The sequence below is a fragment of the Carassius gibelio genome, chromosome A21, assembly GCF_023724105.1.
Source record: "Carassius gibelio isolate Cgi1373 ecotype wild population from Czech Republic chromosome A21, carGib1.2-hapl.c, whole genome shotgun sequence".
Classification (NCBI taxonomy): domain Eukaryota; kingdom Metazoa; phylum Chordata; class Actinopteri; order Cypriniformes; family Cyprinidae; genus Carassius; species Carassius gibelio.
In genome coordinates, this window is record NC_068391.1 from 8,936,982 (window position 1) to 8,963,331 (window position 26,350).

The window sequence follows — 26,350 nt, forward strand, 5'->3', positions numbered from 1 at the left end:
TTATTTAAAGGATGACAGGCACAGATGCCATGGAATGAACCGAGTGATTAAGAGGCCATTTTCTTTGTTAATTTCTTTGTTTCTTTGTTAATTAGTTAGCTCTGAGATAATGGCAACTTAGTGCTGAGAGCCAGCAGCTGCTTCCAGAACCAGACATGAGCGGTGTCAAACATTCCTAACTATGCTCCGCTGAACTGCTGCTTTTATTTTTATTTTAAGTAAATAAAATAAAAATAAATAATAACAATTATGCTTGCAATAAATTTATTGTTAGAAATGCAATAAAAAGTTCGCTATGCAGGTTTTAGTGTGTCGCATTTAAAGGAACGCTCATTTTCCAAATCCCCTAGAGTTAAACAGTTGAATTTTACCATTTTTAAATCCATTTAGTTGATCTCCGGGTCTGGCGGTAGTATTTTTAGCTTGGCTTAGCATTGATCATTGGTAAAATGGGTGCAGCAGGCACAGTGATTACGCACAGGTTGCAGCAATAGCAGAGTTGCTGGGGACTATTGTCAGGCACTACGTGATATCACTGCGACTGCTGCGCCCATGGTACGGCAGCAAAGTTCTTTGATTATTACACCCAAATGAGAATATAGAAAATTGCAACTTTTCGTTTTCCGTTGGTCTTAGTACACGATGTTAACTACAGGAGCGTCAAGTTTTAAACAGGAAAAATATCCAAACTCTTTGGTCATTTTTGAGCAAGATTCTAATGTTCTAATCAGATTCATTGATCTATGCTAAGCTAAACTAGAATTGCTACCGCCAGACCCGGAGAAAACGGTAAAACTTAACTGTTTAACTCTAGGGGAGTTGGAAAATTTGACTGTAAAGGAGTTGCTTTGGACCGTTGGCTAAATGACTGATACATGCACACTTAACTGTAAACGTACACGTACACATACGTACACATTCTCCCCTGAACGTAAGCAACGCTGATTATGTCAAATAAGCCCTTGGGTACTCTCCAAAATGGCATAAGTTGTAACTCGGGGGACAAGAATGGTTAATTAAATTGTTATTTTTGTTTTCTTCGCGAAAAAAAAGAAGAAGCATTATCATAGCATCGCAAAACTAAAGTTGAGCCACTGACATCAGTGGACTGTTTTACCGATTTATTTACTGTTGCTGGGAACATTTCAGTTGTATTGCTGTCTATGGAGGGTCAGATAGCTCTCAGATTTCATCAAAAATATCTTAATTTGTGTTCCGAAGATGAACGAAGGTCTTACAGGTTTGGAACGACATGAGGCTGAGTAATTAATGGCATAATTTTCATTTTGGGGTGAACTAACCCTTTAACAACACAGAGGTTTTACTGTTTGTGGGCGGGCAAGTTGGCATTGTAGAACATGGGCAGACATTATGCAAATGTATTACTTCATTATGTAGATCCGTAACCGAATAAGATAAAAATTCCTGACAACTTGTTTAGGTGATTGCATGACGATTTCTTTATTATATTTTTTGATAGACAAAAACTTTATTTTTCTTTCACTGTCGGCTTCACAACTTTGCATATTGTTTATGTTCACATACAGCTACATGACACATGTACATACAGCTGCATAAAAGGAAGTATTCGAAAAGGCATAGTAGGGGCACTTTAATGGCCCGCCTGGAAACAACACAAAGCCATCTGATCGAAGAAGAAAGCTGTCGCGTTTACATTGGTGACATTGAGCATTCATCTAGATCAACTAAATGCTGGATTATCAAAAGTATGCGAGGTTCACAGATAAGACATCCAAAAGTTGTGAGACATTCATGAATAAAAGACTTATTGTTTGCACACTGATCAATTATTATGGGGACATTTCCACGCCCCTAAACATGATGCAGCACGTGCCGGAATTGGCAGTAGAAAAGCAACTTGCTAGATTTTAGACCAAAGCATTAATCTTGTAAATCTAGAGTAAGAAATGATTGTTGTCTGTTGCTGTCATCACAGATAACCCATATTTTTAGCTACCATCAGCCTGACACGCCAACTCAAACCATTTCATGGTTGCAGAAAGATTTTGCAGCTGTAATTGGCTTTGCTGTTTCTAAAGAAGCTTCTGTCGCTGATGGCACAGATGCGGTGGAGTGATGCTTTCTAGTTATGCGTGCCCTTCGGTTATGAATTTTCAAGGCACAGCAAGCAAGTACAAGAAAATGTGTTCAGAACACTTGCTCCATCAAAAATGTTTGCCCGTGCTACTTTGTATGATTATTTCAAATGAGTGTGCCCAATGCTAATGTCACATTGCAGTTGTATAAAGAGAAACATCTATTCTCCGAGTAAACAACACAAGAAACTGAGCCTAGCTTCTTGGGATGTGTCCAAGATGTCTTTTGAAAGAAGAATGAGAATGTACAGCGCAGCCTAAATCACAGATATGAGGAACCACTGTCGAAAGAGAGAAATGGCCTGCAGAAAATGGATGCGGCACCCAGCTCCCCGCCCTTGCAGCATAAATAACCTCAACATTGATCGGCTGTAGTCTGTGATTCTCTGCAGCCCTTCACTCCACATTCATCAGCCCTGCGTCTGATGTGTTTGCTGGTTACTTAATCCACCGATTACTCAGTTGGCCTTTGCCCAGTGTCTACAGCTCTACTTCTGTGTGATTTACTGGGTGCCCAGAATAGAGCGTGGTATGGTCCTAATTTGTCATAAATCTAAAGTTAATCGAAAGTGGACAGTGTTAAAGTCAAACAGGGTTTATGCAGCACTGTCTACTTCCTAAGCAGGACATTGCTCCCTTCTCCAATTTAGGGGTCAAATTAAACTTATGTAAGATGTCGTTCATACTCCGAAAGATCAAAAGTGCTGAATATGGAATAATAATAATAAAAAAAAAGAGTTGAGATCCTATGGCGAGATGGTTTTATCCTAGTTTCAAGTCTCTGAGGATGATCAGTGAATTTTCTACATGATAAGATCTGAACAGATTTGAACAAACTTCTCTGGCAGCAAAATGTGTAGCCTGGCAACAGCATGAGTATATAAGAAAACAAACAGAAACAGGAGTAAAACACTCTCTCTGGTGCTTAAGCATGCATTTTTTATAAATGCCCGAGAGACTGAAAAGAAAAGGGATTTATGATACTGGAATTTCGGAAGGAGGTTTAACAGAAATAGGAAATCAGGTCAGACGGTGATAATAAAAGATTTTGACTTCCTTTGTTTTCGTGTCCCATTTTACAACAGATCAGACCGTCAGGCATCCATTAATTCTCTTGACTCAGTTGAAGGGAGTCTGGATGGATGAGTCCAGATAGTACTCTGGGGCACTGAAGAACTCCGTTGTCTTCACACAGTACTGAACCAGAGCCCTGTCAGTGGACATGTTGACACATGGTTCCCTTTATCTTGCCTGGTCTGGCTATTTATTCTGGAAACTTCTGAATGTAAAGGCGAATGTAAAATGTAAATATATATTTGTATAAAAGTAATCCATGCAGAACACAATTTTGAAAGCAGTCTTCTTGTGTTTTGAAGACAACTCTGCAGTTGTCTGCATTCTTTTTTGGTTTCACACAGCGGATGGGGTTCCTGTGAGGTACACCTGCGTTTGATTCGATCACGATTTAGAGGGGTTTCTGTGATAAATTGAGCCTTTTGGATAATCCTATCCGATTATCATTTGCATTCCAGCATACATTATTCATTTAGTGTCTGCCTCTCCAATTAGTCGAAGTCAGGTTTTTTCTCCGGAGAGGTTTTAACATCTGTGCGACCCTGGAAATCCTGCAGGAGATTTGAGCTAATCAGCCACAGCCTCATCAGCTCTTCAGAGGTGTGTTTGCCTGTGTGTTTAGTCTTTTTGCTTTTCATTCCCTCACTCTTTCTTGCTTTGTCTTGATCTGTCCTGGGCACCATGCTCCAGTGGGAGCTTCCCCTCTGTGAGCGAGACAAAGGATCAGAGCGCTTGACAAAATGCCACTGCCATGCCTGTCAATGAGGACGGTGCCCCCTCACGTCCCCCCATCAGCTTAGGATCAACCCTTTGCCAGTTTCCTTTTAAAGATATTTTTGCTGCCCTTGCACCTAGATTTCCCCATCTTAATAGGTGATCAGTGCCATCTGTTGAAAACCATCCAGCCATTTATGTGGTTTATTGTATTGGCTGTTGTTTTATGCCTTTTTCTCCATGGCTCTCCAAAGATATATAACGATTAATGCCATAGATACAGCAGATTCTCTGACGGCTGTCTGACTACATCTTGCCACAGTCTAGACTCTAGGCTTCACCCGCTGTCTTGCTGTCTGCTTCTGTGTCTGCCTTCTTCCTGACTGACTGACTGTCTTTTTGAGTCGCTGCTTCAAGGTTTTAAGAGCTCGACTGCTTGACAGATTGTTTGACTCTTTGACTTCTTCACTCTTGTTTTTGAAGCGAATCATTGGCGGGATTGATCTGTGCTCCTCATGCCCCCATATGGGGAGTGATACTCCCCTGCCCTGGTCTCACTTTCTTTTATCTGCTTCTCAGACACAATAATTTCCCCCAAGGACTACATTGCTGCCTTTAAACTTTTTTTTTTTTTTTCCATCTTAATTTATTTGATGCTCATCTTTACCTGCTTAATTTTTGTTGATTTAGTTTATTAGTGGATGCTTTCACAGTTTGGATAACACACCTTGCAAGGGTGGTGTACCTGACGCAGAGAGAATAATTATTTATTCCCTGTATGAACCCGTTCCTGAGGGATGAGAGTGTTAGGGAATGACAGCTCTTTGTAACCTGTTTTTTCCCTCTAGCTGTTTATCCAGGAGCTGTCTTTCCTCCTCCTATATGGTTTTCATTGAAAAAAGCAGAATTTGAGTGCTTGTGCTGAACGAGACAGGTGGTGCTCTGATCTTTCCATGTAGTCATCACTAGAATATTAATGCAAAGAGAGCAATAGAAACACAAACATAGCATGGGGTTGGGGTGTGAACTCTGAGCGTTAGATTTGCTCAAACCCCTGCTATGACCCAGCACATCTAAAAGCAATACCTTGGCGCTTCCCGTAAGCAATTGAAAGACTAAGGAAAGGCATGATTAGCATGAAGAAACAGTAGCCTATTCAGAAATAGCTAAACAGGGTGGAAAATTAAAATTTTAAAAGGCAGAGTGTGTTTTTAACGCTTAGAGAGAGAGAAATTACTGAAGCATCTCTTCTGGAGCAGACAGTGCTCTCTTAAAAGCAAGTAACTAAACACCAAAATGTCTAGTATAGAGTCATATTGAGGGACATTTTGAGGATCACCTGGGAATACAAAATGAGAACAATAAACCCGCATTTTAGTTGAGTATGTTATTATAGTGGTGCTTGCTAGGCACTTTTTCCCAGTGGTAATTTGTCAAAGTTTTTTTAAAGACATGGTTTCAAGTGTTTTCAAATTGTAAACATTTAATTTTATATGAATTAACTTTAGTTAATTTAGCTTGAACTAAAATGGCATCTGATTTTAATCTACAAAAAAGTGCAAATATATATATTATGTAATGCTGTATTAGATGCATTCTATACAATTATATATAGTTCTTTTGTATGATTATTGTGGTCTTTTTGTATTGTGATTCTTTTCGTCCCTTATCTTGCAGACCTTAGCCATACTTATCTTTTTGATAAATGAACTGGTATTTTCTTGTGCATCACACTTAGAGCACTCTTGTGTTTCCGGCATAATGCTTATCCTGACAGGCCTGAGGTTGTCTTACAGCTCTCATTAAGGGCCAGTTCTACAAATGGCTTCACAGCTGTGAGAATTTAATCCGGCTTGTGTTCTAAGGGTGGTTATCTCCATTCTACTGGCTTTAATATGACAAATAGGCGTCCATTGTCCCGCTTTGCATAAGAAACAGAGCTGCTAGTGGTGTTTTCACAATAGGGGTTGTGATTCCTGCTGAATAATGGTGACATGCTTGTAATATCTCTGGTTTATTGCCCTCATCTCTCCTGAATCATTACTAGTATAGAATGCACTATTCACCTAAAGTGTACTGTTGCAAACACAGCTACCAGTATTTGTGGAGTTTGTTTCCAGCATCTCCATAGAAATGTGAACCCATGCACCAAATTGAATTATATCAGGGACATGAATTAAACATGAGACATGATGAATTGACATTTGGTGGGTGGAAATGAGCAATGGCAAAATTGTTATTGTTTTGCCTCTGTTAGTGTGATTTGTATAGGTTTCATTCAGCTCAAGTCAATTATATTAGACAAATTCTCATTACAAGGAATGTTTATGCATGAATTCTCTGAAACAAATGAGGAGTAGGAGCCAGCGTTGTGTCATACTGGCATAAGTTAATGATTGTGCAATGAAAGAAGGATCCAGTTTGCTTTAGAGACCCTAAAGGCCGGAAGGAATGGTGGGTTTGTAGGTTGGTAAGTGAACGGTGACTGGGGTAGATCATGCCAGAGGCGATCCATCAGACTCTCATTGGCTTATCTAAGCCAAGCCTGGGCCTGGGAATCCAAATCATAGTGTGTGATAACTGTTTGCTTAATCACTGGTACAGGAAGAAGGAAATGAGCTGACTGTCAATAGGCTCCCGGAAATTAAATGGGCTCCACATGCTGCAGAAAGTTCTCCATGTGAAGTGACAGTGTTTTAATTCTTTTAAATATGGAAACATTCCATAGGTTTGTAGTTATTTACCAAAAAGACTTTCCATTTGTTTTAATTCCTTTTTTTTTTTTTTTTTACAATCGGGTTGAAATTTTAATCTCAACTAAATGGTCTGACATTCTTTATTTGTCTCCTTCTTTTCCAGTTTCTGTGTCTGAAGAACATCCGAACATTCCTGAAGGTGTGCCATGATAAGTTTGGCCTGAGGAACAGCGAGCTGTTTGATCCATTCGATCTCTTTGACGTGAGGGACTTTGGGAAGGTGAGAAACGATGGTTTTGCAGCGCACGCAGGTTACCTGAGACCATTAACCATTTTACACCATCATGTTGAAGTCTCCGCAGCTGAATAACATTAATGTTTGTGCACTTTTTATAGGAGATTAACCCATTACCGGGGCTATTGTGCATAAGCTTTGTTCCCTCTCACACGCAATCCATTAATGTTGGGGATAATTTAAAAGTGTGTGCAGTGCTTAATCATGTTGGAATATTCACATGCACATTTGATCACACACCTCGGGGTCACAAGCATATCTGTGTGTGCCAGTGCATATCTGTGGCGCTACCCATATGGCTTGTATGTGTGTTTATGCATTTTTCCAAGGATTTTCATCCGTACCCATTTTAGGGTGACTGATGATCAGCTTTTAAAGTGATTTAAGGGAGAATTGTCTGGGAAAGACCTCGTAACTATTCACCGTACCATCTAGCCCAGGGTTTTCAAACGTTGGTGCCTGGGATCCACAAATAAAATACTCCTCTTTCAGATCACAAAAATAAATCATATTCCTGCTCGATGTCAGACTGTCCCAACATTTTACACATCCTTAAAATGCATCTTGTACATTTCTGACTGTCAAATACTCTGTCAGAGCTTTCTCTAGTGCGTAAGCACCCTTTATGCTGACTTTGCTATGATGATCATCCAAATATTGGAGAAAATGTGGTGTCCTTAAGAACAGCTGAACCCTGATCTTTATATCACTATGGCAGTTTAGTCAATGCACTGACCTCTATGCTAGAAGCTCATTGTTAATTCTGTTTCTTAGTGCTAATTCAGCTCAATGTCTAACGTTTATATTGGATATGAGTTCCTCCTCAGTATCAGTGTAGTTTTAATAGCTATATTGGTAAAAAAAAAAAGTGCTGTAAAGGTTAGTAGAATTGATGAGAAGAACTTCCTTATTATTGATTGTTTTGGTTGCATGAATTGATTGGACTTCATGAAATATTTACAGGTGCAAAGCACATGTTCGACCATTGAAACCTTTTCAATCCAATAGTTCCAGTTAACTACAGCTCAGCAAGCGTCTCTGGACGTTTCCAATGCCTCGGTCAGGAAAGAAAGGAGAGGCAAGACGATGAGAGCGTTTTAATGTCTCAAAGGGTGAGATGAAGCCTTTGCCTGACGGTGAGCTTTCATGGATAATGTGGAAGAGGGTGAGTGAGAGTCAGTGAGTGCATGGAAAACAATATTAAAACCCTCAAGCAGTCAGAATCAATCACACACACCCTCCACATGTCAATGTGTAAATTGTGTTTGCGTCGACTCGAAGGTGACGGGCTTGTCCTGTCATTGATTCTCCATTAAGGGCAAGCAGCGCATTATAATATATTGAAGTAGGCAGCTCAGTGTCAGTGCGCCATACATGCAAATCATCCACCTCCTTTTAAATATGAACAGAGACTGATGCTTCTGAAACTGGAGAGCTGAAGAATAGAAAGCATTTTTAATCTTTCAATAGCACATACATTGTTGAACTCTCACCTTAGACAGTAATATTTCTCTCTGGCCTGTCAAGATCAGGGTTGCCTTTAATTAGAATGGAGAGTCTTAGTCATTTGTGTCCTTGCAGCTGGTCGGCAGGTTGATGTGTCTGTGGTCATTTCAAGGATGGTGAAAAGCATTGTTGTCACTCTCATACTCGATCCCTCCTAATCCTTACAGTGCCTTTGTTGAGAAGAGAGCACAAATCTGTGTGTTTAGTTCTATGCATACTCTCAGTCATCAGCACTTCATTACTTTTTCCTGGGTGGATCTGATACGAGACACCTGTCCCTCCTGATGCTTCAAGTAATTGCCTATCATCCCTTTCTCCATCTCGCTTCTTTAAGGTCTTTCAGACAGATGGCTCACCCCCACATCTCTCACTAAACTTGCCAGAGCACTTCTGTCAGTACGCTGATGTTTCATGCCCTCCTCCATCCAATCAGCCCGTGGGATGCATCCTTACGACAATCACAGATGGACCCAGATTCTCCTTGCCATTCCATTTTCATCATTACTCATAAACACACAGCTCTCTGGGGTGCGCTTTTGGATTAATGTGGCATTCAAACCAAACTGCTTCTGTCTTTTCTCCCCTAATTGGATCTGGATATGCAGTTGTTATCATTTAAATGAACACCACAATCATTTTGGTTCACGTCTTTGTGACAATTAGCATGATGACACCTCACCTGTTCACAGCCTATTTATAGCTTTGTGATTTGCAGTGTGTGAGTCAGACAGGCTGAAGATGATTTTGATGATCACAGGGGAGATCACACTCAAATGACCCCTGCAGGCCAGTTTTGACCTGGCTGTTTTACAAAATCTTATTGACCTGGTCTCTTTTGTTTAGGGTTGTCATAATTTTCCCTCATCTTTATTCAGAGACAGAACAACCTCCCAGTGGGCTCGTGTGGGTGTGCTCTAAATTAACAGTCAGTTCATCAGGAAAATAGCTTCTTGATTGACACCACTGGGGCCTTTTGGAGTCCACTGGGAGTCAAAGGTTATTTCCATAATCTTAAATAAGAAGAAAGAGTTAGATTTTTTTCCCCAAGACATGCACTTCAGTAACTATTTTTTGTTGTTGTTATTTGTAGTTATTTTGTTGTAAAGTAATTTGTTAGATTTAAAGACAATTTATAAATAATATTTGTGTTAATTATTAGTATTATTATTTTTATATGTCAAGCCCCATGGCTATTTATTTGGCCTGCAAAAATGCTAAAGAATTTATTTATTATTATTTATTATTTAAAATATTAGCATTTAAAGCTAAAAATAGAAATTTACAGGACACTTTCCCTTTTAATGCAAAAAAAAAGTTATTTGTCGACTGCCCCTCCCCTGCAGGCTTCCTCTTTAGTTTCTTGGTATTGTGCTAAAACTATCTGTAGCAGAAGTGCTATTCTTTTGAATGCACAATAACAATTCAGTGACCATATAGTGTTTGTACTCTCCATGTGCATACAATTCTCCTCTCAAGTATATTTGAGCTCCTCTCCTCTCCTCTCCTTTTTAAACATGGTCTCAAAATAGCTGGTTGCCAGGCACTCTCTACTGCAGCAAAGTGCTGCCGAATACTGTACCTGTAACACACAGCTTTGAGAAAGTTGCTAAGGAACAATGGTGACATTAAAGAATAGACTCTCTGTAAAGGCTCTGTAGAATTTTAGCTTTAAATGCATGTAGCCAAGCTGATGCAACACTGATGCATTTAAGAGTTGGCTGAGGTTTTAAATCAGACTGGCTTGCTTTTATTTTTTCATCCGTGGTGAGCTTTTGACCTAACAATGTTTGATACAGATTGACCGAACAAAACATATACTGTTAAACGTGTATCTCCTGATGTTATAATGTAGTTGTTAAAGAAGTGTAAGGAGGTGTTTTTGGTTGCTAGCTAAGAACATGATTCCTTTGCATCTATACAGAAAGGATCATTTAGAACGCTTAAAACTTAAAAAAATTTTGTCTGTTTAGACAAACTGCTTCAATTTCATTTGGGATTAATCCTAGGCCATAATGTACTTTCAGTAGCAAATTGCTTTATTCCGAATCAATCTTGTTTTGAAAGTTTCTCTTCCATCTCCAAAGGCATCCTGTTGTGAGTTAAATGATATCGAGACCATATTTGTCGTGGAAAGCCATTTCGCCGTGCTCGGATCATTAAAACGAATGTTCCTAAATACAAAAAGCTCTCCTCCTCAAAGCAAGTGACATGTGCATCTGTATCCTTGTCACACTTGGTTCCCCAGCGACTCCTGTCCATCAGAAGCAAGGCTGCATGTTTTAACAAACCTGCCAACACAATCAATTATTCATTCAAAACGTCTCACTCCTGCTTTGAATAATTTAAGGGAAGTACCTGCTTCACTTTGGAATTTCCCCTTGCCGCTCTCTCCCTCTAAATGCCTCATTAGCTCTTACCTCGTTATTGAGGTATCTGCTGAAACAGGTGGTTGTCAGGCGTCATTTATGAACTGAGACAGCCGTAATAATTGACTGTGGCGTTCTCCTGTGCACTCTTATAACAATTACAATTATTATCATGTGTTTAGCTTACCAAAAGGTTTACCAAAGATGTATCCTAGAATATCTAAATAACAGATAGGAAAGGTTAGAAGTGTTTGTGTTTTTGAATGGCTTTGTATTTAAAATGTAAACATTATTATTGAAATATAATATTTTAATTTGAATGACTTTTCCATTTAATTTAATTTAATTAACATTTATTTACTTATTTTTATTTGCTGTATTTTTTTATGAGGATCAGACATTAATGTGGTTTAGAGAAAAAAACACAATCACAAACTGTTATAAGTCAAACTCAAATTTACTGTCTTAGAACATGTCATTTTGTCTACATGCTCTGTTTCTTTTCTCTCCAGTACAAACCTGCCCCCCCCCAGATACATCTGTGATACATCTACTACTGCTAGTTATTATGTCAACAATAAGTACAACATCAAATTTTAGTCAGCACCTCAGCTGCACACATGTAATAAGTGCTGCTGTGCTTTTCAGCACAAAAGCTAAAGGGGAGCAATATTTCATAAATCTGCCGAGACTGTTTTTCCAGAATCAGCTCTTTGTTTTTTCTGGCGATTCTGTTCTTTGACAGGAGGTGATGACAGGCAGAAGTGTTTAATTCTGCAGGAAGGAATGTGATGAACTGCTGAACATGTTACACGCAGAGACCAAAAGCGCCCTGCACAATAAAATTTACATTGTGGAAATAATTGCTGCTCTTTTGTCTTCCCTTTGAGAGTGTAACACTGTGGTAGAACTGCACAATGGCCTCTGCCTGGTTTCTATTTGAACATTTTCTCGCCGCGGAGTCCGGAACACTCAGTTGTGGTGTAAAGACTGACAGAAAAAAGAAAGTGAGGGAGTTTTTAATGTGCTCACTGGTCTACGCCATGCAGTTTGGTCTGTCTCCAGTGTGCCATGGCAGTAAAGGGGAGTCATCCAGGAAGAGCAGGAAGTACTTCTTCATTCAGCTCCAGCCGTGAGCAGCTTGCGGAGCACACTCATTATTTTATTTTTCTCTTTCTGTCCTGCTCTGTTTCTCTTGCCCTTTAGTTTGCTGCAAACCTAAAGGAATTCCTCTGACTGACAGGTATGTTTTTTTTCTGAGTTTGTAAGCATGAATAAGTAAACCGTCAAAGTGCATATAGCATATTTGTTCTTCTCCATAAACTCTAGAGTCTGAGATTCTGTAGCCTAGATATATATGTGTGATAAGTTTTACGTATGGTGACCTCTCTGCCCTAAAACTTGACAAAGGTGTAAACAGGATCACTGCAATCTTTGTTAATCCTTTTTTTAAGGGGGATATGATTCTTTAGGATCTAAATGAAAAGTCTGTAACATAGTTTGTTTCAAATTTCTCAATGGAAGTGTACATTTTTTTTTTTTACCTGTCAAAAACAGCTCTTTTCAGAGCCACAGTTATGTAGCATTTTCCTTTAAATGTTAATGAGCCCTGCTGACCCCGCCCCTCTCTTCCAAACTGCTCTCTGAGGCACTGTTTACTTTAGGCGTATTCATCGTTAAACTTGCTAATAAGCATATTATTATGAAAGGCGATTTGCAAAGATTCATAAACGGGCAAAAAAATTTTTTCAAAAACAAACATAACCCACTGCAAAATTTTAAGTAACTTTTTTCCAATCAGCTTTACTAGGGACAAACTCTTAGAGCCCTATTTTAACGATCTAAACGCAAAGTGTAAAGCACAGGGTGTGTCCAAATACACTTTTGCTATTTTAAGAATGGAAAAACGGTTGGCGCGCTGGGGTGCATGGTCTAAACGGGTTGTCCCTTTTCTCTTAATGAGTAATGGGTGTTTTTTGGGTGTAACGTGCAATAAACCAATCAGAGTCTCATCTTCCATTCCCTTTAAGAACCAGTTGCACTCGTGCCATGATGGATTTGCTGTTTACATGGCAGAATTTGGCAAGCGCAAAGACAGAACGTGTCTCCGAGATAAAACGGAGCTGCTCATGTGCGAGCAAATAGATTAATTACTAATTCTGATACACTCGATGACTATTCATTATGACATGTAGGCATATATATATATATTATATATAAATTATATATATATATATATATATATATATATATATATATATATATATATATATATATATATATATATATATATATATATATATATATATATATATATAATTTTATTAGCCTACAAAAAATTCTTATGCATTGCAATCCTTAAATTTTTTTATACTTATGACAATCATTGACACCCTTCACAAGGAGGGTATAGCACAAACATTCATTACCAAAGAAGCGGGCTGTTCACAGATGGCTGTATCCAAGCATGTAAACAGAAAGTTGAATGGAAGGAAAGAGTGTGGAAGAAAAATGTGCACAACCAACTGAGAAAACCGCAGCGATTATGAGGATTGTCAAGCAAAATCGATTCAAGAATTTGAGTGAACTTAACAAGGAATAGACTGAGGCTGGGGAAGAATTGGACTGTTGCCCAGTGGTCCAAAGTCGTCTTTTCAGATGAGAGCAATTTTTGTATTTCATTTGGAGAAAAAAAGGTCCTAGAGTATGGAGGAAGGGTGGAGAAGCTCATAGCCCAAGTTCAATGAAGTCCAGTGTTAAGTTTCCACAGTCTGTGATGATTGGGGTGCAATGTCATCTGCTGGTGTTGGTCCATTGGGTTTTTTGAAAACCAAAGTCACTGCACCCATTTACCAAGAAATTTTGGAGCACTTCAAGCTTCCTTCTTCTGACCAGCTTTTTGAAGATGCCGATTTAATTTTCCAGCAGGACTTGGCACCTGCCCACACTGCCAAAAGCACCAAAAGTTTGTTACATGACCATGGTGTTGGTGTGTTGGACTGGCCAGTAAACTAACCAAACACGAACCCCATAGAGAATCTATGGAGTATTGTCAAGAGGAAAATGAGAAACGAGACCCAAAAATGCAGATGAGCTGAAGACCACTGTGAAAGAAACCCGGGCTTCCATACCACCCTCATGCCACGCCAAACTGAGGCAGTAATAAAAGCAAAAGGAGCCCCTACCAACAGTAAATGAACATACTTTCCAGAAGGGCAACATTTCACTAAAATTTTTAATTTTTTATTGATCTTATGAAGTATTCTAATTTGTTGAGATAGTGAATTGGTGGGTTTTTGTTAAATGTAAGCCAAAATCATCACAGTTAAAATAACCAAAGACTTAAACTACTTCATTCTGTGTGCATTGAATTGATTTAATACACAAGTTTCACAATCTGAGTTGAATTACTGAAATAAATAAATGTTTCCACAACATTCTAATTTATTGGTATACACCTGTATGGAACAAGAGATCCTTAAAAACACAACAAATTTCTTGTGTGTTTGCACACACTTGGCAAATAAAGCTCATTCTGATTCTGAAAAAACGCACCATGATTCAAACTGTTATTGTCGGAGCAACCTCAGAATTATGTACATTTTCTGATCATATGTTGCATCATCTAATTCAGTTAATCCAACCAATGCCTAGCCTAGATTTGCAGAAAAGTTAACAAATACAGAGCATTGATGCTGACCATTTAGGAGTTTGCTCTTAATGCTCTCTTTGGTGATGCTCTGTATAGCAACTTAAGGAGTTTTACTTGGAAAGTAATCAACTCGTGTAAATGTCAGTGGGTGTACATGAATTCTTCTGGTGCCCATTAAAAAGCACTATCTGCTTCTCACTTTATCTTTCTCTCTTGCAGTCGAACTAATCAGGAACTCTGCAATATAAACCCTGCTGTGTCACTCTGAGTTTCAGGCCACTAAAAGCCATAAAAGTGGACCATAAGTGGATCTAATGTGCTTTCATATCCCCTATCAAAAAACTTGTGATATGTAAATTGGAACTAATGTATTTCGTCTATATCTGTTACTGCTTTGCATGTTTAATATTTCCTCTTAATGTAGATAATTAATTAATCTGCCATTACGCTCTGGAAGTGTGTCAGCGTGGGGTTCTAACAACAAACTTTTTTTAGTTTATTACAGCATAAGAGCTCAACAGTGAACACTTACTCCCATAAAGCAATGTGATTTCATAAAGTCCTATAATCTCAAACAGCATTAGTGCCCCTCCATTTTTTCAATGGCTTTATTTCTGAAATAATTTTTCTCATTCATTTTTTTTTGTTTGTTTTTAAATAAGTCTTTTTTTGGTTTTTTTTGAGTTGTAATCCATGAACCAAACCAACCAACAGTGAGGTAAATCACAACATTAAAAGCTTTGAGTTGAAACAAAAAGGTGTTATAAAATCAGACAAAATTATAAATGTTTTTTATGAGGGGAAGATTTGAAGCATTGCAAATGACAGTCAAATTCAAAATGGAGAAATATGAAAATATATAGTATTTTATAATTAATCAGTTTTATGTTGTAGCATTATTATTTGATTATATAATTCAAAGTTCTTCATGGGGTAGGTCATTGCTGTGGTATCATTGGGGGGAATTTTTTAGATTTTTCTCAAGCTTTTCTCTACATGGCACAAAGTAATTTGATACAGATGATAAATGTCAGTCCTCTCTTTCTCTTGACTTATTGAATCTTGAAGATGCCCTGCCAGGTGGTGCGAGACCTCATGTTGTGGGTGCTAAACTGTGTCCCACCCTCCTCCATTGCCGTTCATTTCTCACCCGTAGGTTTGCTGCTGCTAGGTAGCAATAATAACCACCAAATTATATGCTGTGTTAGTGAAAGATGTCACAGAGAACTAGGGGTGCAACATAGATGATCCGTGATCTGTACTTATCAACCTGTCTTCCAACATCATCATTTGTCCAAATCCCTGAAATACGACCCATCAGAGCGTATACAACAATTACGCCCCATCGGCAAAAGGTCGTTTTCATATTTATGTTTTGTACTCTTTTATTTGCACTGTGATTTGCTTTTCGTGTAGCTCAGTTGGTAGATTATTGTGTTATAACTTGATGCAATCATGCGATCATCAGTTCGATCCCAGAGAATGGATGTGCACGTAAAATGTATATGCTAAATAAATCATAATTTAGCATGATTTCTATGAGGGTTAGGTTTAGGGGTAGGGTTAGGTGTGGTCATTCAAACGAATAAGCCACCTAGTAAAATATGTACAAATTATTGTGAGATCAGTGTAAAAAGTCCACACATTGAATTTAAATAAACACGTGTTTTGATTGTTAGTGGCGTTATACGTCATTTCATGATGACAGACGCAACGCGAAACTGTCATTATTTTTACGCCTGCTAGAGGTTGCTTAACTTTAAAACGTAAATATAGGTCGTAATAAGGTGCTTGCACAAACGACCTATATGGTCATTTTTTGATGGAGGATAGGCTCGTACTGGTTCAGGCTGCAAGGTTCAGCATGCATGTGATTCACAGATTACCATTTTACGCATTCAAGCAATTTTGTCGCGCTGTTTTCTGTGCGCTCAGCTGCTGCCGCACACACCCCGAAGTACACACATGCAGAGAGAGAGAGAGAGAGACACACCGCGTGAACAGTGAATTGATTCCTCCTTCACATACACACAAAGTAAGGCTGGTCAAGTTAACACGTTCTTATCGTTAATAACGTTAACATCGTAGAAGCGTTAATGCATTAATTGATTAACACCGAAAATTATTTTATAGCATGTTAACGCAGTTTTTTGTTATTATTATTAAGTCCGTCGCTCACTGGCTCTGAATACACATACAGACAAATCATGGGTCACAGGAGGGGATGCTCCTGATCAAATTATTTAGGCTAAGCATCAGCATTTATCAAAGAGAGTGGTCTTGGCCAAGAATGTCTGTGTGCATTGATGCCAGTGTATTGAGTTGTGAGTGCCTGACTGTTTTTCTCTGAACTCTCAATTACCTCAGCATGAGAATTAATGAACTGCCTCTTTTTACAGTGTGTGAGCAACATCAAAGACCATTGGAAAGTTGCGGGTGGCCATTGTGCCGCATGAGAGGCTTGTTGTCCGTCAGAATGCTGGTGTAGCCAGAGGCACTACAGAGTTCCTTTTCGATGCTGGATAATTATTTTCTATTTTTGTTGATTTTAACCCTTCACAGGGCCTTTGAGATCAGTCACCGCTTTGTGATACCATGTCTAGTCAAGCATACAGATGCCAACACCCTTTCCAGATGGTCAGGCCAGACTGTTTGCTTTTAAATGATTTGAATCTTGCAGAGTCATAGCTGAATTAGGGCTGGGCGATATGACGATATATATATAGGATCGACGAAATGAACAGTCTAACAATCTATGGTATCAATTATTTGAATATTATAAAAACCTTATTAAAATAAAAAATAACTACATTGTGAAATATAGTGTTACTGTGATATAAAATTACTCATATCATGACACAAGATTTTGGTCATATTGCCCACCCCTAAGCTGAATCCTTTAATAACTAAATAATTATTTTTGTAAAGTTACATTTTTGTCAGAGTGAAATGAGACCATAACCATAAAAAGCCATATTGGCAATGCTTCTGGACAGCTGATGTCCCTGTGAGCAAGTGCAGCACCGCCCCAAACCCCACCCCACCCCCCCCCCCGCCCCCCCACACCTCGCTTGAAGGGGCAAAGACTGAAATATTCTAATTTGTCTGCTATATATATATATATATATATAGCAAACATTTATTACTTAACTGGCCAACAGAGCAAACCAACTCCATGACTTTACACGCTTTAGTATTGCAAGATGGCGGCACCCTTGCTCCAAAAGCTATAACAAAACATATTTTTTTCTTTAAAATGGTTACATTAATCATGTTTATGTATATTTTTTTATTACAGTGGAAATCAGTTTACTAAATAATGTAAGCTTGACTGACTGCTTCACTTCCACTTTAAACCTTCAGCTATGTGTTTTTGTTGTGTTTCTGCAGTGATGTAGAATATGTATTTGCTTTGTTATAGACCTCACTTCTTGTTTCTGCTTTCTTTTTTCTTTCAATGTCTTTATATAATATGTATATGTGTGCCTGTAATTTTTTCCCTAATTAAGTTAAGTTCGTACCCCTCAGCCAAACATTTTCAGATTGGTGAGCATATCCCCAAGATCAGCTTTCTTGCGTGGGTGGAATGGAATTAGGTATGCGGTGTGGAATTTAATAACCCATATCTGGATTGCATTATTAGTATGCTGTCCAGTCCATATTGTGGTGTGGAGGCATTATTTCCCATTTTTACGCTGCATGCTATGCTCTGTCCTACATATGTACTGTATGTATTCACATCATGTTGTTCTTGTCTGCCCAAGGGATTCATTCTCCTTTCTCAGATTTCTCCACTTTTTTGACCTTTGTGGGCAGATGAGGCCTGCGACTGCAAGTAGTGTTATGCAAGATCTGTGGCGGTCTTTGCTCAGGCTTTGTCCCTGTTTGACTCTCCAGAGCAGCGGAAGAGAGAAGTTCAGCTAGTTTGAGAAAATGTCCGCAAAATCCTCCATGAATGCTGAGTTTTTTTTTTTTTTTTTAGGAGAGGGAAACTAACATTTATAAAAAGCAGGATGAAGTCAGTCATCAGAAATGTGATTGGTAAACTCCTTTCACCAAATGAACAACACTAAGATCTTGGGGTTCCTTCAGTCTCCACTAAAGACCATCAGAGATGGAGAGCACCTTAAAGAGGACTTTAAAATCAAGGCAGGCTCTTATTCAAAGCTTACTGATCTTCAACAAGCTGTTTTCACCAGCTCATCTTTAATAATAATCTGTATAATTATTTTATAGTTTTATATAATATAACTATTTTGATCATTATACTTATATTCAGTAATATTCAATAGTATAATAATAATTATAATTATACAATAATGTTATATTTATATATTATTATAATTATTATAATTTTGATTACTTATACAGTAATGATTTCCACTTGTTGTTATTTATTCTATGTGGTTCTAGTTTCCCATCATGGAAGAGGCTTTTCCAGCACATTAGCATCAGGGGCCCAATCTCTGCCTCTCTCTACATTGTATTGATTCGTGAAACGGCACCTTGCAGACATGAATTTCCTCCCTTTATCTTCACTCGGCTCACTGAAAGTGAATTAATGGTTAATCTCTCCAAATGTGACTTATTGCAGACATTTTTTTTTTAATTGAAATTGAAATTCAGTCACAGTCTGGGTGTTTCTTTTTGTGTGTCTGGTGGTGTAAAAAATATAGTTTTTTTTATCTTTGAACCCCCCCTCCATCGTCTGTTACTTGCTTGTAGCACAACAGCAGAGCACAGGCACAAAGCTCTTGAAACCCCTAGAGCTCTCCCACCTTCAGATAGCTCTCTGTGGATTTGTAAGTGACACAAATGTATGCAAGGTCAACTGAAAATTGAGCGGGTGTTGTCTAGTAAAAATGCTGCTCTCGATGTGTATTTTGGCATGCTTTACATTTTGTTGTTTTTTCCTTTAACTCTACTTGCTGACAGTTCCGCCTGCAGTATTTTCATTATGTCTGAGTTGACCTATGTCTAGACGATTTGTTTTGTTTACACTTTTTTCCTGAATCTGTGCATCATCACTCAAATTCTGTCTGAAAGCCACTAAAAAATAGTCTTCAGCTTGTTTGCTGGAGTCCATGAAGTTGTTTGTGGTTTTGCCAAATCAGTGGGACACATCTGAAAAAACCCTCCACTCAGAGGCAAGCACGATTGGCTCTCAGCTAATAGACATCACAAAATATATGTTTACTGCCTCCAATCATCGTACACATGATTTTCCCAATTGGCCCTAATCTGCTGGCAATGGAGCCGGTCCTCTTGGGAGCTAAAGCAGGCAGACCGTGGATCCTTGTTGTAAATTGCAATGCTAATAGAGGGACTTTAAGCAGCCTGCATCCCAGATAGAGGGCCGTTTAATGGAGATATTCGGTGGATGAGCATTTATCAGACTTTGACAGGCAGACGGCTCTCATCCAGATGAAACACGGTTGAGGACCCACCCCCACCAGCTCAGAGGAAGTGAGGTGTGTCTACAGGATCTGTTCAGATCAGGTCTAAACAATCACAAGCAGTATGTTACAGAACTGGATGCAGAAGAATGAGAATGGCAGCATTTCTTCAAGATAAATGAAATCATTTGCATGTGCTGCCCCCTATGCCAACTCCACCTTTACATCTGTTAGTATACATATCTCACTTCTCCTTTATGTCAGAGAGTCACTGTAGGATGTCAGTTTGTCTTTTAGAAAGTGAAGCTCAAACAGAAGGATAATTTGCTGACACATCCTTTTTATGTTAAAAACAAATGCCTATTTTGTCCTCCTTGTTGTCCTTTGACCTAGCTCGACCCGTTAGAGCGTGTTTGTCCCCTTTGTCCGTCTTTCATTTTACAGCCGTCCCTTGAGGCTCCATATTCACAGCCGTCCCTCTTTCACTCTTCCAGGAACTGCTGATTTAATGAAGGCCCCTGTGGTCAACATTACAGTCATTGGTAACAGTAGCCCCTGCATTCGGAGCTTGTTTGTGTGTTCTCATCTCAAAAACAAAAAACTATGATCCATTGTCTCTTTACTTCTGTGTTCATGTTGCACACAAGTGTACTGATTTATTCCAGGCTGTTGACTTTTTGACCACAATTTTATTACAAATCTCCTCAACTTGATCCCTAAGTCTGAGCTTCTTCTCACTGGAAAAAAAATACTAAGAAACAGAAGCTTAGAAAACAGAAAGAGCGTTTTATAGGCCTGATCAAGCAGTCCGAGGATTCACTCTATGTCTGTACTGTTCTTTGTTTTTGTGGGATAAAAGGAAACAAAGCACATCATAATTTCTCATAAGTGCTGATTTTGCTGCTTTTTATGTAATTTCAGAAAATCCTACAATTGATTCATAATCTGTGACTTTCTTCAAAGATGCTAATGTTTTTCTCAGCAGAACAGATGTTATTACTACAGGTCTGGGTTGTCATGGTACCAGTAGCCAATTTTAGTCTCTGAACATTGCCCACAGAAACATCCCTGCTCTATTGTTTTATCTTAATAATGTCCCACTTAGATTTTCTCTAGCTGGTTCAATCCTGCTGTTTGGATAATGCTGTAATTATTGGAGCATTGCGACAGGCTAATGAGGTTCTTAGTGTTCAGAGAGGCAAGGCAGAGCAGATGCATTTACCTTTTGCACCCATTTGACTCTGCATATTAATTACCACCACACTGATGCATCAAGTGCTCCTTGTTATAGCTGCTGGTTGCAAAGGCCCTGCCCTGCCCTGCAGTGGGGCATGGGTTAGGGCTTTGCAACTGGATCTCATTAGCAAAAGGTTTCTGATATAAACCTATCGCCAAGGCTCCTGTTACATAAACAGCAGTTCGTCCCCTTGGAATTAGAAGGTTCTATCTGTATTCCGAGTAGTTTTGAGATATTGAGCTCCAAAGTTTTTGTGTTTCATTCGACTGTGTAGATAGAACCTTATTGTTTTTTAAATAAAAAGTCCCATAATGTACAGAAAATTAAAAAATCGATCACATAATGTAAATACGTTGACACAGAATAAGACTGTGAATAACTCAATTTTGAGATGTCAGATAGAACTTTATAATTCCTAGGGGACGAGTTGTTTTGACACATTGCTTTTGTACCACATAAAAGCATTTGGGAAGTCATGGCCTAATGGTTAAAGATACAGATTCATAATCCAAAGGTTGCGAGCCTTGGGCCGGCAGGAATTGTAGATGGGGTGAGTGAATGTTCAGCACTCTCAATACCATGACCGAGGTGCCCTTGAGCAAGGCAATGAACCCACAACTACTCCCTGGGCGCTGCAGCGTAAATGGCTGCCCACTGCTCTGGGTAAAAGTAAAAGTCATGACATTTGCCAAGTATGGTAGCCAAGTATCGCACAATATTGGATTTGGATCGGTCTCGTCTGTCCAATACCCCATCCGCAGAAAATGCCTGGATCATAGCCGATACCGATCCAGAGTATCGGATCGATGCATCCCTAACACGTATCCCAGCATGCACATCATTGACTATATGTGTCCTTTGACCTGTCATTTTTGACCCATTCTTGTAGAAAACAGCATTTCCTATGTGAAACCAGCAGTGCTTAGTCCTCATCAGGAAGGCTTCAGGCTCTCCCAGTGGCCTCACACCACTTTTTTGCTTCCCTAAATGCCCCAGGGAGGTCATCCTAACCCTCTGACAATCCATGTTTTAAAACATCCCAGGTCTGCCTGCTCTTCTCATTGGCCAGTCTTATTGACAACATGCTTTAAAAGGTTTAAATCCAGTGCATATTATTTGGCCCCTTCTCTTTTACACAGCTGCCATTATTGCCTTAAAGGCACTTGACCGTGTCTAGTGCTGTGACTCTTTTGCAGACAGACAGAAATCATGCCTAATGCCCACAGGCAGAGAACTATGTCTGCTGCCATTGGCTCCTGTGCTCCAGTTGCAGCTTTCAGACAGGAAATATCTTTTCAGCCAAAATTGCTCTCGGTCAGCAGTCTAGCCAGATGTGTGCAGCTGTGAATGTTGTCACCAATCTGGTGTACAATCCATCCTGCATACAATATCTCATGTACATAAATCGGGTCAGATCACATCAAGCATATTGAATCTTCTGTTTCTCCTTTCCCAGCCGCTTACAGGCAGGATCCGAGCATAACCTTGTATCTGTAAATGTGCAGTGCGTATTAAATCCATTATTTAAATGCTGATTAGATTATACACCCAGAAGTGCACCGACTGGGGGGAAAAAATTGGTGAAAAGAATGAACAGAAAGCTGGATTGTTACACCTCAAAAAAGGAAGTAATTGTTTCCACGGTGACTGTCGAACAGAAATCAATATCAGCTTCTAATTTGTTGCGTTTATTAAAGATACGCATGAAATTGATTCTTCTGTCGTTAAGAGCTGTGGTTAAACCAGTGGGCAATTGTGTGTGACCAGGCATAGCAGTCTGCCACTTTCACTGGCTCAGCTGAGACCAATAAAACATTATGCACATCCCATTTTACCTCTGTAGTGTCGTAGGTATTGTTAAAATTACTATCTGGGTCTCAAACCCACATCCCGGATGTTTCTGTGTCCATCTAGATGATATGTTCAGTGTGACTCTTATAGGTTTTTGGGTTCTTGTGTGGCTCAGGTGTGTCTGTTGAGCAGCAGGTGTTTGGTGGACCATAAGCCTCCTGGCATCTTTAGGACAGGTCTGTGGACAGGGAGCTCTCTAACTCAAACTGTTTTAAAGCTTTTACTGCTATTCTCCTGCTGAGAAGATCAGGCTGTGGCTCTCATATGTCACACCGGAATCCCAGTGCAGTAATGCAAACACATGCACGATTAATCTGAGGCCTGAGGCTTTTTGATTGTTTTCTCTTTTCATAGTCTGAACAAATGGTTTTATTGGCTTACATAAACATTTATTTCAACATCGAGGTCCGGAGCTGTATCATCCAGTCTCATAAAGTCATCATAGATTTTAGTGATGTCTTAGCATGTACACTTATGCTTGTTTTCCTGTGACAGCTTAGAACTGACTTAGTAAAAAAAAAAATATTTTGAGTCTGGTGTAGAGACTTAAAGTATTGCTACACAAGCTTACATTTCTATGCCAAATTCTCTAACAGAGGATAAACCTCTATTAGCATGACTCTCAACATGAAATCAGAGAGAGTGACGTGTCCCGACACAAATATCCCTTTAATTTCTACTCCGAATGACACGGTCAATGAGACTCTCCACACTGCTACATTAATGAATCTTCTGAATGTGACAACATGCTCACATCTAATGAGAGAGAGAGAGATGGGGCAGGCCATCCATGGGGGTCTGAAGGCACTTACTGAAGGCTATCATGGGATCCAGAACCTCAAAGCTATTAAAGGTGCTGTAGGGAACTTTTGTAAAAAAATTTTTTTTACATATTTATTAAACCTGTCATTATGTCCTGACAATAGAATATGAGACAGATAATCTGTGAAAAAAATCAAGCTCCTCTGGATCCTCCCAGTGGTCCTATTGCCATTTGCAGAAACTCCATCGCTCCCGGTAAAAAACAACCAATCAGAGCTGCGGTCCGAAACTTTGTTTGTGTTCAAAATGTAGAAAAATGTATTTAATAAGCGAGTACACCATGAATCCATTTTCCAAACCGTGTTTTTAGCTTGTCCTGAATCACTAGGGTACACCTATAATAAGTGTTTATATTTGGACTATTTTAGATTGCTTCGGGGGTACCGCGGCGGAGTAACCCAGTACCTTTGTGATTCTTCATAGACATAAACAGAGAGAAGTAGTTCCGGCTACGATGTTCTTCCGCAAGATGCAAGCAGTTCTGTTTATTAACCGCTAGAGCATCAAAAGTTCCCTACCGCAGCTTTAAGTCTGGGGCTGCAACCACTGGCTATTTTGATGATTAATTTGTCAATTATTCTTGGATTAAATTCTTTGATTATTAAAACAAAAAAGCCAAAATATCAGAAGTATTTTTATTTTTCACAGCTTGCTGTGTTGCCAGCAAGGTTTTTTTTTTTTTTTTTTTTTTTTCTGTAGAAATGGTTTTACTATTTTAAAATGGCTAATTAACAAATACATTTGTCAAGTATCTTCAATATTAGTTACAAATCATTAATTGAAAATATTAATGATTTTACCTGAATAGTTGCACGTTAGCTTTCGGTCAATCTGTTTTTGTACTGTATATACTCTGTAAGAGTAAACTTGGTTGACCTTCTTACCATTACTTTTTTCTGCCTCTTTTATATTTTATTCTTTGTGGCATGTTTTACTATGTTTTAGGGTTTGTGCGCAAGTGTTTGTGCAGAAAAAAATATCATTCTTTTATTGAGAATTAGTGTTAGGCTTTATTACAAAAACCAGCAGGATCAATTGAACTTCACTTTGATTCAGGAGCTCCAGAATCACCAAGCTTTCTGGACACCTGAAGATGAGTTTAATGTGCCTTCTGGAGCCAGTGCATTACTGCACATACATTAACTGTTATCATTCAGAGTGTTTGTCTTCTTTAGTCCGTTATCAATTGCACTTGCTTCCTTTGCATTTGCTGTGTGCGTGTACCAGCGTTCTGTAGGCAGCCAGGATGTGCTTATTCATTTTTCCCTCTGTCTCAGGTGAGAGAAAAATAACAGAATGAGGCAAAGGGGCAGTTATAGTGATGATGAAAGACAGCTGGGAGGTGTAGAGTGGTAATAAGGTTAGCAGAAGAATAAATTAAGGGGAAATTTGAGGTCAGATTGAGAGGACTTCAGCCGCACCACATGCCGCTGCTCACACATTCTGGGAGTTTGTCCTCTGCTGCCTTCACCTATGACGACCTTCTATTCTTGGTCCCAGCTAACAGCTAAAGAACCTGTATTTGGAAACATTGCAGAATTTAAAGAGAATGCACCAAAAATGGCAATAATTTGCTCACTACTTGCAAAATACTGGTCTTTTACAGACAAAAGTAGATATTCACTTTTTGAAGCTAATAAAAGTAGTTAATGCATTGTTTTCAATGAGATCGAAGTAGTAATTTTATATGATCAATACAGTACAGTTCAAAAGTTTAGAAGACAGTGATGTTTTGTTGCGAGAACCTGGCAACCCTGGTCACAGGCGTTAAACTGTGGAGTGGAGCACGAGAAGGAGAGAAGCGAGGCAAAAAACACTGTTCAAAGTCTCCATTAATTCCTGCTGGTAATAATTTCATGTGTATACATTTTGAAAGCATTGAATCACTATAGAAATCGCGATTCATTAGATATTTGGCATTTTAAACCGATTACTGTCCAAAATCGGCCATTCACGATTCAAAAATCCTTGATTTTGAAAACACTGAATCGCTATAGAAATCGCTATTCATTCGATTCTTAGCATTTTAAATCATTTGCTGTCTGAAATCGACGATTCACGATTCAAAAATCCTTCTTTCAAGATCTGTGCATTGCATCATCAGGGTTTGTAATCGATGCATCGAGAAAACAATTGCCTGTTTATTGACACTTATAAAGCACTATTCTGCATTTTAGATCCTTTAAACCACCCTATACCCAAACTACCTAACTGATTATTAATAAGCAGCAAATTAAGAGTTTGTTCAGTGTCTTTAACACTTTTCTAAAGTATTCTTTTCTTCCCACAGTCCTCCTCCAACTTATTCCTTATTTTTTGCCTTTTTGTCTCTATGTCTCTCACCTTGTTCTCTAACATCTACTGTAGATGCATCGATCCATGTGAATGTGTGAGGTGCAGTGAGTGCAGTCCTGTCAGTCTATGTTTGAGAGATGAATGTAAATCAATATCATCTGTGGTCAGGGGACACGTTAGAACCCGCTGCATCATCCACCTTTATTAGCCATGCTGGATCACACTCCTGCTCTGACAGTCCGTGAAACACTCTGTTCTCCACACTGCGCAATGACCACCGATTTGTCACTGTGGCTTTGGTGGTTTGAGCTAATAGGGTCAGATTAGCT

General features: G+C 39.0%; 1 protein-coding gene across 6 annotated transcripts in view; it reads left to right on the forward strand.

Annotated features, from left to right (window-relative positions):
• LOC127941786 (guanine nucleotide exchange factor VAV2) overlaps positions 1-26,350 on the forward strand; it is a 151,677-nt gene that overhangs the window by 39,788 nt on the left and 85,539 nt on the right. For all 6 annotated transcript variants that reach the window (XM_052537188.1, XM_052537186.1, XM_052537187.1 and 3 more), the window contains exon 2: positions 6,765-6,881. In XM_052537188.1, the coding sequence (XP_052393148.1) occupies positions 6,765-6,881 (117 nt within the window). The remainder of the gene's footprint in view (positions 1-6,764; positions 6,882-26,350) is intronic.